The 13,996-nt window shown below is 49.4% G+C and overlaps 1 protein-coding gene across 1 annotated transcript; it reads right to left on the bottom strand.

The window, feature by feature from the left end:
• Positions 1-10,604: 10,604 nt before the first annotated feature.
• LOC129706168 (protein rapunzel-like) lies at positions 10,605-12,504 on the bottom strand. The gene is made up of 2 exons (XM_055650215.1): positions 12,366-12,504; positions 10,605-11,655 (listed from the first exon to the last, which is right to left on the bottom strand). Exons 1-2 carry the CDS (start codon positions 12,502-12,504, stop codon positions 10,688-10,690), a joined length of 1,107 nt encoding a protein of 368 aa, XP_055506190.1. The 3' UTR covers positions 10,605-10,687.
• Between the last annotated feature and the right edge of the window lie 1,492 nt (positions 12,505-13,996).

Genomic DNA, 13,996 nt, shown 5'->3' on the forward strand with positions numbered 1-13,996 from the left:
TCAACCTAGGCTTCCCCACACAAACGCTCATCATAGGTTAACCTACTCATTCCTGTGATCATTCTTGTAAACCTCCTCTGGACCCTCTCCAGAGCCAGCACATCCTTCCTCAGATATGGTGCCCAGAATTGCTCACGATATTCCAAATGCGACTTTACCAGCGCCTGAAAGTGCCTCAACATTGTTTTAGTATTCTAGCCCTCTTGAAATAAATGCTAGCAGGTTTGTTTCCTTTGATACCGATTCGACTTGCAGATTATATTTTTGGGGAATCCCAAGTCCCTTTGCACTTCCGATTTCTGGATTCCCACCCGATTTAGACAATTGTTTGTCTTTATTCCCACTACCAAAATGCATGACTCCACAATTTGCCACACTATTTCCCATCTGTGCCCACTCCCCCAACCTGTCCAAGTTGCCCGCTCACGTGCCAGCCGAGGTCTCAAAAGCCACGATCGTAAATCCGGCCACCACGACTCCTGCCCGCGCCGTCGGGTCGCCTTTCACTATGGGTGTAAAAAGCTTGTCCTGCACATCTCCTTTAAACGTTTCTCGTCTCACAAATACATTCTATCTGGCAATTAATATTTCCATCCTAGAAAAAAAACTCTACCATATCTCACAATGTTATAAACTTCTACCCAATCATCTCTCATTCACCGACGCTCAGAAGAAAACACCCTCATCCCTCTAAACCAGGCAGCATTCTGGTATGAGGAAGGGTCCTGACCGAAAAGGCGCTCATCCATCCATCCCGAGATGCTATCTGACCTGCTGAGTTACTCCAGCACTGTGTGCTTTTTTAGCATTCTGATAAACTTCTGCACTCTCCCCAAAGCCTCCGCGTCCATCCTGTAATAGGGCGACACGAACTGAACTCAATGCTCCATAGACCAGCCGAGCCGAATATTTATAAAGCTGCAATATGTCTTCCTGACTCAAATACTCAATGGGCAACCAGAGAAGGCAAGCATATCATACGCCTTATTTAACACACTGTCATAGAGTGATACAGCGTGGAAACAGACCGTTTGGCCTAGCTTGCTCACAATAGCCAACATATCCCACCAACACTAGTCTTCTCCCACCTGCCCCGCGTTTGGTCCATATCCCCCCAAACCGGTCCTATCCGTGTACCTGTCTAACTGTTTTTTAAACGTTGGGATAGTCCCTGCCTCAAATACCTCCCCTGGCAGCTTGTTCCATACATCCACCACCCTTTGTGTGAAAAAGCTACCCCTCAGATTCATATTAAATCTTTCCCCTTCACCTTCAAATGATGTCTTCCGGTCACGGTCACCGTGACGCAGCGGTAGAGTAGTCGTCTTACAGCGAATGTAGCGCCCGAGACCCGAGTTCGATCCCGACTACGGGTGCTGTCTGTATGGAGTCTGTTCGTTCTTTCCCCGTGACCGACTGGGTTTTCTCCGAGATTTTCGTTTTCCTCCTACACTCCAAAGACGTACATGTTTGTAGGTTAATTGGTTTGGTGTATCCGTAAATTGTCCCTAGTGTGTGTAGCATCGTGTTAAGGTGCGGGGGTCCTTGGTCGCCGGGGACTCGGTGGGCCGAAGGGTCTGTTTCGGCGCTGTATCTCTAAACTAAACTAACTATGTGCAAGAGACTCTGTGCATTTACCCAATCTATTCCTCTCATGATTTGATACAGCTCTCTAAGATCACCCAGCATCCTCCTTCACTCTAAACAATAGTCCCAGCCTACACAACCTCTCCCACTAGCGCACACACTCTAGTCCTGGCAACATTCTCGTAAATCTGCTCTGTACCCTTTCAAGCTGACAATATATTTTCTATAACATGGTGCCCAGAACTGAACACTGTACTCTAAATACGGACTCACCAACGTCTTATACAACTGCAATATGACCTCCCAACTTCTATATTCAATACTTTGACTGATGAAGGCCAATGTGCCAAACGCCTTTATGACTTCCCCATCTACCTGAGACGCCACCTTCAAGGAAACTTGCACCTCCTAGATCTACTGTACTCTGCAAAACACGCCAGTCCCCTACCATTCACTGTGCAGGTCCTGCGCATGTTAGACTTTCCAAAATGCAACACCTCACACTTCCTGCTGCGAGTTGTGTTGAACTTTCAGGGGGTTGTGGTCATGGGTTGGAAGAAGAGTTAAATGAGCTTGTGTCTTCAGTGGAGCGATTCCCACCCGCGGACACAGTTAATAATGTAATACCAGCTCTGCCCGGCGTGCGGCAATATTGCACCTTAAACCACCTGCAAATTGTAGTCAAGAGTTGCAGATCGGTCCAGCACAAAACAGGCCCTTCGGCCCAGCTCATCAACGTCGACGACAAAAGACACAAAGTACTGGAGTAACTCAGCGGGTCAGACAGCAACTCTGGAGAAGATGGGTTGGTGTTGTGGCGACTCGAAACGTCTTATCCATGTTCTCCAGAGATGTTGCCTGACCTGCTGAGTTACTCCAGCACTTTGTCTTATTTTGTTACTGGCATTTGCAGTGCCCTGTGTTTCCAAATTATTCATTTGGTTCCGTTTGCCAGCGCCTTCTCCCTCTGAACCTTTCCTATTCATGTACCTGTCAAGATGTATTTTTAATTGTGTTATATTCCCAGTCTCAACTACCTTCTCTGGCAGCTACTTCCGATTGTGACTATGCATACTCTAACACCGTCTGTGTCTTCTTGTGTGCATCAGCAGCCGCAGTTCCATGTTCCTACCCTCTGTGTTGAAAACCGAACCCTCAGTCCCCGCCTTGTCCCAGCTGACACCCTGCCTAATCCATCTCCGGTAAAAAAAAAAATAAGACACAGAGTGCTGGAGTAACTCAGCGGGTCAGGCAATACCTCTGGAGAACTGGATAGGCGATGTTTCGGGTCGAGACTCTTCTTCGGACTGATCCACACCTCCGGCCCTACCTCAGTTCCGGCCGGTCCTTACAGGCACCTATCCTCACCCTACCCCTCCCCCCCCCCCCCCCCCCGCCCTCTCCGGATAGTTGTTAGACTGGCTTAACCTGCGATGGTCTGGACTTACTGGAATAAGACGGCATGTTCTGTTTCACCAATTAAATAGTTTTACGGGCCACGCCCGTGTCAATCGCCCTCGCCTGCACCGATCCCCCACCCACTGTTATCTCTCAGGTATTTATCTCCCTGTTTGTGATGACACCTCCCTCTCCACCCTCCACCCTCCACCTCCCAGCTTATCCCGGAAGCGGTTCCGCTCAACGACAAGACCGAAGTTTGTGCCAGAAGCTTCCTGTCACAAACTCAACCCCTCCCTCACCCACACGGCCCCGCCCCACAGTGAGTGGAAAATCACAGCTCCAATGGTCTCCGTGTTTCCCGTGGGGAGAGGTGTTACAGGGTTAAGGTGAGACAACGCAATGAGCTTTTACTCCACGGGGGTACGCTTCCATCTTGAACTTGATATTGGAACTATCTGGTGGATAATAGACAATAGATAATCGACATAAGGTGCAGGAGTGGACCATTCGGCCCTTCGAGCCAGCACCGCCATTTACTGTGATCATGGCTGAACTTCTTCATCGTTCGTGTGCCGTGCACAGCCTAACGTTGTTGGACAACTTGTTCTATTTGATCTTCCGTTTGTGCACGTCGAGTCGATTGCATTAGTCGAAACAGGGCGGACCACGTGAAGGTTGCAATCTTCCACCACATCGTGGTTGATCATCCACAATCAGTACCCCGTCCCCGCCTTCAGTATTCATTATTCAGTATTTACTTTAATGCCATTTTAACTGAGTACTTACATGCACAGATTAAACGAAAACATTGTTTCTCAATCAGTTCCCATCAGTTACTTACAAAATTCTTAAGGGGTTGGACAGGCTAGATGCAGGAAGATTGTTCCCGATGTTGGGGAAGTCCAGAACAAGGGGTCACAGTTTAAGGATCAGGGGGAAATCTTTATTGACCGAGATGAGGAAAACATCTTTCACACGGAGAGTGGTGAATCTCTGGAATTCTCTGCCGCAGAAGGTAGTTGAGGCCAGTCCATTTGCTATATTTAAGAGGGAGTTAGATGTGGCCCTTGTGGCTAAAGGGATCAGGGGGTATGGAGAGAAGGCAGGTAGAGGATACTGAGTTGGATGATCAGCCATGATCATATTGAATGGCGATGCATGCACGAAGGGCCGAATGGCCTACTCCTGCACCTATTTTCTATGTTTCTATGTTTCTATGATTAATAAAAACAGAACAAATACATATAGCTTAAAACATTAAAAAATACCATATCTGCTGTGTAGCATCCTGCTGGTTTAGCAGCTGAAGCTCCTGTACCTCTTCCCAGGTGGCAGAATGGAGAAGATGTGTTGTGATGGATGATAGGGGTCCTTAATAATGGGATGGCTCTGCTGATGCTCCGCTTCTTATAGATCTCCAACAGGAAAGGGAGTGGGGCACCAATGATCCTGCTGGCTCTCTTCCCTATCCTGTTAAGTTGGTTTTGCTCATAAGCCTTGCAGCTCCAAACCAGGAAGTGATGCCGTAGGTCAATATACTCTCGATATTGCCCCTGTAGAAGGTCCTTAGATGAACAGTAGGGAGACCTGCTTTTCTTAGTCTCCGGAGGGGGTGGAGCAGCTGCTGAGATATTTTGATCACTGTTGCGTCCTCGGCCCCCTATTGTACTCTCTGTACACACATGACTGTGTGGCTAGGTTCAGCTCCAACTCAATAATTAAGTTAGCTGATGACACTCTGGTGATTGGCCTGATCTCAGACAATGATGAGAGGGCCTACCGGGAGGCGGTGGCTGATCTAGCACTGGTGCCAGGATAACAGCCTCCTCTTGAACATCAAAAAAACGAAGGAGCTGATCGTGGACTTTAGGAGGGCACATCATCCGAGGACGTGCACACCATTGAGGATAAATGGGGATCCTGTGGATAGGGTGAGCTGTTTTAAATATCTGGGAGTTCACATTTCTGAGGATATGACATGAATATCACACACCGCTTTACTCGTGAGTAAGGCAAGGCAGCGCCTTTACCACCTCAGGCAATTGAGGAAATTCAGAGTGTCTCCGAGGATCTACGCAGCGGCTGTGGAAAGCATCTTGTCCAGAAATATTACCTTCTGGTTTGGGAATTGCTCTGCCCAGGCCAAGAAGGCCCTGCAGAGAGTAGTGCATTCGGCCGAACGAACTATGGGAACTTCACTCGCCCCCCTGCGGGCCCAATACATCAGAAGCTGCAACTCCAGAGCAAATAAAATCATGGGAGACCCCTTCCACCCATGCAACGGACTGTTCCAGCTGCTACGGTCAGGCAAACGCCTCCGTTGCCATGCTGTGAGAACGGAGAGGTTGAGAAAGAGTTTCTTCCCAGAGGCCATTTGGATTGTAAATCTCACCAGGGACTAACTTTACTGAACGTTTTTCCTTTAATATGTAAAATAATATGTGTGTGTGTTTATGATTGTGTTTATAGTTTGTTTGGTTGTTTGTTTGTTTGTCGTTTTGCACAAAGTCCTCGAGCATTGCCACTTTTCATTTCACTGCACCGTATGTGTATGTGACGAATAAACTTGACGACTTGACTTGACTCCGCTCTCTTTAAGTATATCTAATTCTCCCTTGAAAGCATCCAGAAAATTGGACTCCTCTGCCTTCTGAGGCAGAGAATTCCACAGATTCACAACCCTCTGTGTGAAAAAGTGTTTCCTCGTCTCGGTTCTAAATGGTTTACCCCTTATTCTTAAAGTGTGGCCACTGGCTCTGGACTCACAGCATCTGTAACATGTTTCCTGCCTCTAGCGTGTCCAAACTGTTAATAATCTTATATGTTTCGATAAGATACCCTCTCTGCCTTCTAAATTCCAGACTATACAAGTCCAAGTGATCCATTCTATCAACATATGACAGTCCCGCCATCCCGGTTGTTAACCCCGTGAACCTACGCTGAACTAGCGAGAATGTCCTTCCTCAAATTAGGGGACCAAAACTGCACACAATACTACAGGTGTGGTCTCACTAGGGCTCTGTAAAACTGCAGAAGGGCCTCTTTTCTCTTACCCTCAACTCCTCTTGTTATGAAGGTCAACATGCCATTCGCTTTCTTCACTACCTGTTGCACCTGCATGCTTAGATTCAGTGACTGATACACCCCCCCCCCCCCCCCCCCCCCCCCCCCCCCCCCCAGATCTCGTTGTACTTCCCCATTTCCCAACTTGAAACAATTCAGGTAATAATCGGCCATCCTGTTTTTGCCACCAAAGTGGGTAGCCTCACATTTCCCCACATTAAACTGCATCTGCCATGCATCTGCCCACTCCCCCAACTTGTCCAGGTCACCCTGCGTTCTCATAGCGTCCTCCTCACAGTTCACACTGCCACCCAGCTTTGTGCCATCTGCAAATTTGCCAATGTTACTTTAAATCCCTTCATCTAAACCATGAATATATATTGTAAATAGCTGCGGTCCCAGCACCGAGCCTTGCAGTACATCACTGGCCATTTTGAAAGGGACATGTTAATCCCTACATGTTGTTTCCTGTCTCCCAACCAATTTTCTATCCATGTCAGTACCCTAATCCCAAAACCATATGCTCTAACTTTGCCCACAAACCTCCTATGTGTGATCTTATCAAATGCTTTCTGAAAGTCCAGGTACACTACATCCACTGGCTTTCCCTTGTCCATTTTCCTAGATACATTATCAACAAGTTCCAGAAGATTATTCAAGCATGATTTCCCCTTCGTAAATCCATGGTGACTCGGGCAAATCCAGTTACTGCTATCCAAATGTGCCGCTATTTCATCTTTTATAACTGACTCCAGCATCTTCCCCACCACCGATGTCTATCTAACTGGTTTATAACTCCCCGTTTCCTCTCCCCCGCCTTTCTTAAAAAAGTGGGAGAACATTATCTACCCTCCAGTCCACAGGAACCGATCCTGAATCTGTAGAACATTGGAACATGATCACCAATGCGTCCACGATTCTTTATCAAATCTTTCGTTCCTTTATCAAATCTTTCGTTCCTTTATCAAATCAGGTTCATTACACAACACTAAATACAGAATTTCTTGCTCCCTGGTAGGCTCCAGTAGAAACTGCCCTAAAAATCCATCACGAACTTACTTACTTACTAACTGACAATTATGCCTCTTGGCTGGATTCCTTCAGTTGCTGTTTCCATAACATGTTTGTTTTACGAGACAGGGTTGTTAGCCCTGTGCTCAACCCCCAACCTGAAGGACTAGTTGATCGCCATTAGGCCCTTCGAGCCTGCACCGCCATTCCATATGATCATGGCTGATCATCCAACTCAGTATCCTGTACCTGCCATATCTCCATACCCCCTGACCCCTTTAGCCACAAGGATCACATCTAACTCCTTCTTAAATATAGCCAATGAACTGGCCTCAACCACCCGCTGTGACAGATAATTCCACAGATTCACCACTCTCTGTGTGAAAAAACAAATCTTAATTCGGTCCGAAAAGACTTCCCCCTTATCCTCAAACTGTGACCCCCTTGTTCTGTCACTTCTGACCTTGTGTTCTGGCAGGGGTGGCTGTAGAGTGCGGACATAGAGTGGTGAATCTGTGGAATTCTCTGCCATTCTCCTAACCCCATTCTCCTGCAACGCTCCCCATAACTACCAACCAAGAAAATATATCTGCCTTAAAAACACACACTGACTTGGCCCCCACAGCATTCTGTGGCAAAGAATCCACATATTCACCACGCTGTACGCCACCCCCCCCCCCCCCCCACCCCCCAGGCTGCAGGCGTGAAACCCTGACAAAACAAGTCACAAAGTGCAGGAGTAACTCAGGCAGCGTCTGGGGAGGGGGTGGACAGGCGATTTTCCTGATAGATCTGTGGTTGCTTGGCAAGGTGGGGTCTAGGTTATGTTTTATCAGGAGGAGCTGGACCACCGCGTGCTTGAAACAGTTTGGAACAGCGTCAGTGGCCCGATAATTGTTGATGATGGCGAGGATGCTGGGACCGGCTATTGCAATGACATCCTTCAGAAGGGCAAAAGGGAAAACGGCGATGGGGCAGGTAGCAGGTTTCATAGCGGAGACAAGCTTTACAAGGGAGGGACGGGTTGGAAACAATTTAGAGGAACAGACTAATGAGACACCCAGGTCACGGATGGGAAGGGAAATATTCGTTCTGATGTTCTTAACTTTGCTGGTGAAGAATGTTGTAAATTCTTCGCACTTAGCAGGGGTCCCAGCTAAGCTGGTACTGGGTGCAGGACATATGACAGAGGTAATAGTACTAAATATGACCTTGGTATTTTTGATGTTTTTGGAAATGAGGTCGGAAAAGTGTTGTGTTCTCGCAGACTTTTTTGCTTCCTGGTATTTGAGAAGATGTATCGAATATAATTGCACTGTGATCAGACAGGCACGTATCAATAATATCTGTATTACAAATTGGGAGACCAAGTCAAGTGTATGGCCAAGCATGTGCGTGGTCCAGCCCTAAATAGAGTCAGATTGAAGGACTCAACCCTGTTCATAAATTCATTAATGTGGGACAACCGACATGAATGTTAAAGTCACCAAGAATCAGGACCCGGTCGAATTTGGGCAACAAGCTAGAAATAAGATCAGCAAATTGTGAGATAAAGTCCTTATGCATTTTTGGTGGACGATACACAAGAACAATTAAACTTGGACAGATTAGACCAACTATAATGTCACCTATCCATTTTATCCAGAGATGCTGCCTGACCCGCTGAATTACTCCAGCACTTTGTAACAATTGGTCAATCTCTTTCGAACCTTCGCACCTGAGGCACATACCCCTGCGAGCCTCGACTCTTTCACTGTGAATGCCAGTGAAGCGAGTGATTGTACCTAAATCCACACCTCCCTGGCAGCGAGTACCAGGTGTCAACCGAATTAATATGAATTTAAAGACTCCCGAATTAATGGGAAGGAAAGTTCGAGAAGGGATAAGAGAATAAGGTCTAGGCTGATAGTGAACGGTGTGAGAGGGGAGATGAATACCGAAGTTAAAGTGTTGTATAAGGAAGGAAAAGGAGGACGATGAGCCCGAGGGCTGACGGGGAGATAGGTAGGGGAGGAGACAGCAAGGGCTAACAAAATTTGGAGAACTCAATGTTCATGCCCCCAGGATGCAGACTCCCCAAGCGGAATATGAGGTGCTGTTCCTCCAATTCCCGGTGGTGCTCCCTCTGGCCATGGAGGAGACCCAGGACAGAGAGGTCGGGTACGGAATGGGAGGGGGAGTTGAAGTGTTGAGCCAGCGGGAGGTCAGGTTGCCAGGACTAGAGTGTGTGCGCTAGAGGGAGAGCTTGAGTGGGCTGGGACTATATGTTGGAGTGAATGTGGATGATGGGTGATCTTAGAGAGCTGTATAAAATCATGAACGGAATAGATTGGGTAGATGCACAGAGTCTCTTTCCCAGAGTTTAGTTTAGAGATACAGCGCGGAAACAGGGCCTTCGGCCCACCGAGTCCGCGCCGACCAGCGACCCCCATATCTTAACACTATGCTACACAAACTAGGGTCAATTTACACATATACCAAGCCAATTAACCTACAAACCTGTACGTCTTTGGAGTGTGGGAGGAAAACGAATATCTCGGAGAAAACCCACTCGGCACGGGGGGAGAACGTACAAACTCCGTACAGACAGAACTCGTAGACGGGATCGAACTCGGGTCTCGGGCGCTGCATTCGTTGTAAGGCGACAACTCTACCGCTGCGCCACCGCGACCGTGACCGGGGACATCATTTGAAGGTGAAGGTGAAAGATTTAATATGAAACTAAGGGGTAGATTTGTCACACAAAGGGTGGTGGGTGCAGTAACTCAGCGGGACAGGCAGCATCTCTGGAGCAAAATAATAGGTGACATTTTTTTGTATTATTATAAATAACTATTTGTTTTTCCGTTTGCAGGCTTTTACGCTGCAGCAAGCACGAATTTCAGGGTTCCGTTGTGGTTACAAATCGCAATTAAACACTTGACTCGTGACTCGAATTCATTGAATTGATTACCGTGTACATCGAATATATTTTCACAGAACCGATTAATCACTTTAAGCACAGCCAAGCAATGACAACAATACAAGAATAATAGGCATCAGGAAACCCTGCTGCCGGTGGCCATTGTGTTGTTTGCCGGGCAGCGGCTGCTGAGTGCAGGAGGTAACCAGACAGGGTCGTGTCTGCAGCGTTTGGTGTTCAGCGGACGGTCAGTAAACTGGGGAAGCGGCTGCTCACCGGTTGCACACCGACGGTGTTACAATCCGACGGTGACCTTTGATTGGACTCTAAGCGCCGAATTGTAACGCTGATAAATCTAGGATGCGGACACTGACCTGATTGGGTCCCGATTTATTTTAATCACATATTTGATCTGTTTAATTTCTACCATACCCCGCCATGACGGGACCGGCTCGCCTCTGGGGCCATCATGTGGAGTGGACACAGAGGGTGACCCCACTGTAGGTCTCCCAGAAGTGGCAGGCGTTGGGGAAGTCCTTGTGGTTCCACAGGCCTTTGTAGCGCCTGACCGCGTGGACCATGTAGTTGTCCGGGACGTTGGTGGAGATGAACTCGAACACGTCTCTTGCGTCCCTCCAGCCATCCTTGCTCTGCATCAACTGGCCGATCTGTGCCTCGTCTATGGGTTTTGGGTCGATGGAGTAAGACACAACCACGTTGATGTTATTGAGCCGGAAAAAACTCAAAACGGTTTGGGCCACCGACACAGTGATTGTCAAAGCCTGAGACAGGATCATAGACGCGCACTGACCAGCGGACCCAGTTGTATTTCTTCACTAGTCTCTCCAGGATAAAGCCGATGCACCCCTTGTTATCTCTCTCCCCCTTGTCCTTCACCATCCTCTCGACATCTATCTCTGCCTGCTGCGCAAACTCGCTGACGCACCGATCTACCATGGATTTCATTTTGGTTTCTACTTGCGCCAGTTTCTGGTTCCACTCTTTCTTCAACGCCTCCACGTCGTTGCCGGTGACGGCGGCGTGGCCCAGGAGAGCGATCAGACCGATGCAGAAGAGCTCCTTCAGCCGGCAACACATGACTTCAATCAGGCGCCGGTTCCTTTGGTCGTAGCTCATGGCCGTCTCCAGGATGGGCTTCCCAAAGACGGCGGAGAAGCCCATGACCGCGTCGAAGAGCGTGTGCAGGTTCTGGTCGCCCTTCGTAGCGTCGAAGTGTGCGAGGAACTCGTCTCGTTCCTTGTCGCGGAACTCGGGCGCTGATCTCAGGATGTCCATGTATTTGCGGAACTGGTTCTTGAGGTTCTCCTCGATGGGGAAGTACTGGTTGTTGATCGTGCTCCTCTCGATCTCCCACAACACCTGCCGGATCTGATCAGAAATCACATCCAGTTGGTTCCTGACGGCCTGGAACTGTTCTTTCATATATGTCAGCTCCTCGCTCTCCCGCTTTCCCAGCACCAGCTTCAGAATGGCGCCGCCCACCTGGAAGATTCCCTTCAACACACCGGCCGTAGTGGCGAACACGGCTCTATCCTGGAACAGCCCCATCGCTGCCCTTGCCTCCTTCATGTTCGCCTTCAGCTCCGCCGAAGCGCGATCCAGTTCCTCGCTGGTCGCCATGACTGGGCCTGGATCCTGGGACTCCGGGTGTGGTCTGCGCCGCGCCGCTGCTGAAAATAAACAGTTCAAACAGATCCAGATTAACGGATAAACCAAGAACTGAAGATGCTGGAATATCAAACAAAAACTACAGTGTTGGAGCAACTCTGTGTCTCAGGCAGCATCCGTGGAGGGAATGGACAGACGAAGATTCACGCCCCCATGTGTTGGGAGGTGGGCGATAATCCCCCTATGTATTGTTATCCGGATTTTGAAAATCGGTGATTTTTTTTTAAATTAAAAATGTCCGCTTTCCGCGAGACAGTGGTGGTGGGACTAAGGATCGTTGACGCCGATTGGACGAGAGAGACGTCGATTAGCAGGCAGTGGGGGTGGGACATTATAATTCAGCGCAGGTACACAAAAGAAAGCTGGAGAAACTCAGCGGGTGCAGCAGCATCTATTGAGCGAAGGAAATAGGCAACGTTTCGGGCCGAAAGCCTTCTTCAGACTGATTCAGCGCGATGGGCGATGGAAGATCTCGCGGACGCTTTCAAAGCGCACCGGGCGATGAAAGGCGCCGCCAACGGGTTGAGTGAACCCCACGATTCGGGGCGGACGAAGCTGCTGTTGCTGGAGGTCGGAGTCGGTCACCAACCAGGTCAGCTCCCGATTTTATCGTCCGCAGGGCCCACGACCGAAACCTCGCGCGTGTCTGTGTGTGTGCGTGCGCCCACCAAGTAATTGTGTCACCCCCATGTTGTGATAGCGATTACCGTACCTGAACCACAGATGCTGTAATCCTGAGCAAAACACACAGTGCCGGAGGAACTCAGCGGGCAAGGCAGCGTCTGTGGATGGAATGGACGATATAAATGAGCCAGAGCCGGGTCAAACTCCCGTCGGCTCAAGCTGCTCATCGTGTTCCCGGGCAGTTATTTCTGAACCCGTGGCCGACCGCGGTTTCGTCCCTGGCTCCGGCCTCAGGTCGCGCTCTCCCCTGAGTCCCGCTCCCTTACTCCCCTTCACTGGGTAACACACACACATCGGGAGGGGGGGGGGGGGGGGGGGGGGGGAGTTGCTCTGGCGGTGGAGGTGAGGGGCTGCGGGTCGTTCTCATCCCTCCATCCCTCCCGTCCTCCCTGCCTCCCTCCCTCCCTCCCTCCCTCCCTCCCTCTCTCTCTCCCCCATCACCTTTTCAGCGAGCAGGCTGCGAGCGGAGCAGTCGCGGGGGGACCTGTAAGAATGATGACGGCACAGCGAGAGGCTGTTCAGCCCATCTAATTTGTTCGAGTGCCAGTGGACCAGTCTCCCCAGTCCCACACCCGCCTATCCTGTGTACGATTCTCTCTCCGTTGCCTGATTATCTGAGACCCTGTGGGTGAGACATTCCGTTTCCAGGTGTCTTCCACACCATCGCAGCTGTTCATCGTCACCTTCCCCTCGTACTCACCCACGCCCGCCGTCATTTCAGCTAGACCCTTACCCTGTGTCGTACACACTCTGTGTCGCCTCCTTCCTGCTGCTTTCCGCGAACTCAGAGCTCTTCCCACTGCCTCGATTCAACAGCTCTGCTCCTCCCAATGCCTTTCCCCGCCTTAAGTAGCAGTTGCTGTGGGGCAGCTGAGGGCTGGAGCCCCTCCCCCCTGGACCTTCCCTCTTCGATCACGTTTGGCTCCACGTCCAGGCCAAAGGGCGTTTGTCAGGAGTCCAGCAAAACTGGGCGGGGGATTTATGGCAGCGCAGGAGATATCAGCAATAAAGACTGATAGACTGGATAGACTTGGTTTATACTCTCTAGAGTTTAGGAGATTGAGAGGGGATCTTATAGAAACTTACAAAATTCTTAAGGGGTTGGACAGGCTAGATGCAGGAAGATTGTTTCGGATGTTGGGGAAGTCCAGGACAAGGGGTCACAGCTTAAGGATAAGGGGGAAATCCTTTAAAACCGAGATGAGGAGAACTTTTTTCACACAGAGAGTGGTGAATCTCTGGATCTCTCTGCCACAGAGGGTAGTTGAGGCCAGTTCATTGGCTATATTTAAGAGGGAGTTAGATGTGGCTCTTGTGGCCAAGGGGATCAGAGGGTATGGAGAAAAGGCAGGTACGGGATACTGAGTTGGATGATCAGCCATGATCATATTAAATGGCGGTGCAGGCTCGAAGGGCCGAATGGCCTACTCCTGCACCTAATTTCTATGTTTCTATGTTTCTATGTTTCTATAAAATGCACTTTCGGTTTATTAGTATCGATTTATTATTGTCACGAGAATGGAGAAACTTTGATACATGTCGTTTTGCCTGCTGGCCAAGGACATCACAACACACACCCTGGTGTGTAGGATAGTGTTAGTATGCGGAGATAGCTTATGTCTGGACCGTTCAGTTGCCTGGTTACTGGGGGGGGGGGGG

The sequence above is a fragment of the Leucoraja erinacea genome, chromosome 2 (genome assembly GCF_028641065.1).
Source record: "Leucoraja erinacea ecotype New England chromosome 2, Leri_hhj_1, whole genome shotgun sequence".
Taxonomy (NCBI): Eukaryota; Metazoa; Chordata; class Chondrichthyes; order Rajiformes; family Rajidae; genus Leucoraja; species Leucoraja erinaceus.

Bases quoted from the DNA above. Each gene is read 5' to 3' on its own strand.
- LOC129706168 (XM_055650215.1), bottom strand. From the start codon at position 12,504: ATGAGCAGCTTGAGCCGACGGGAGTTTGACCCGGCTCTGGCTCATTTA. The intron at 11,656-12,365 runs GTACGGTAATCG...GTTTATTTTCAG, and splicing joins TTACAGCATCTGTGGTTCAG to CAGCGGCGCGGCGCAGACCA.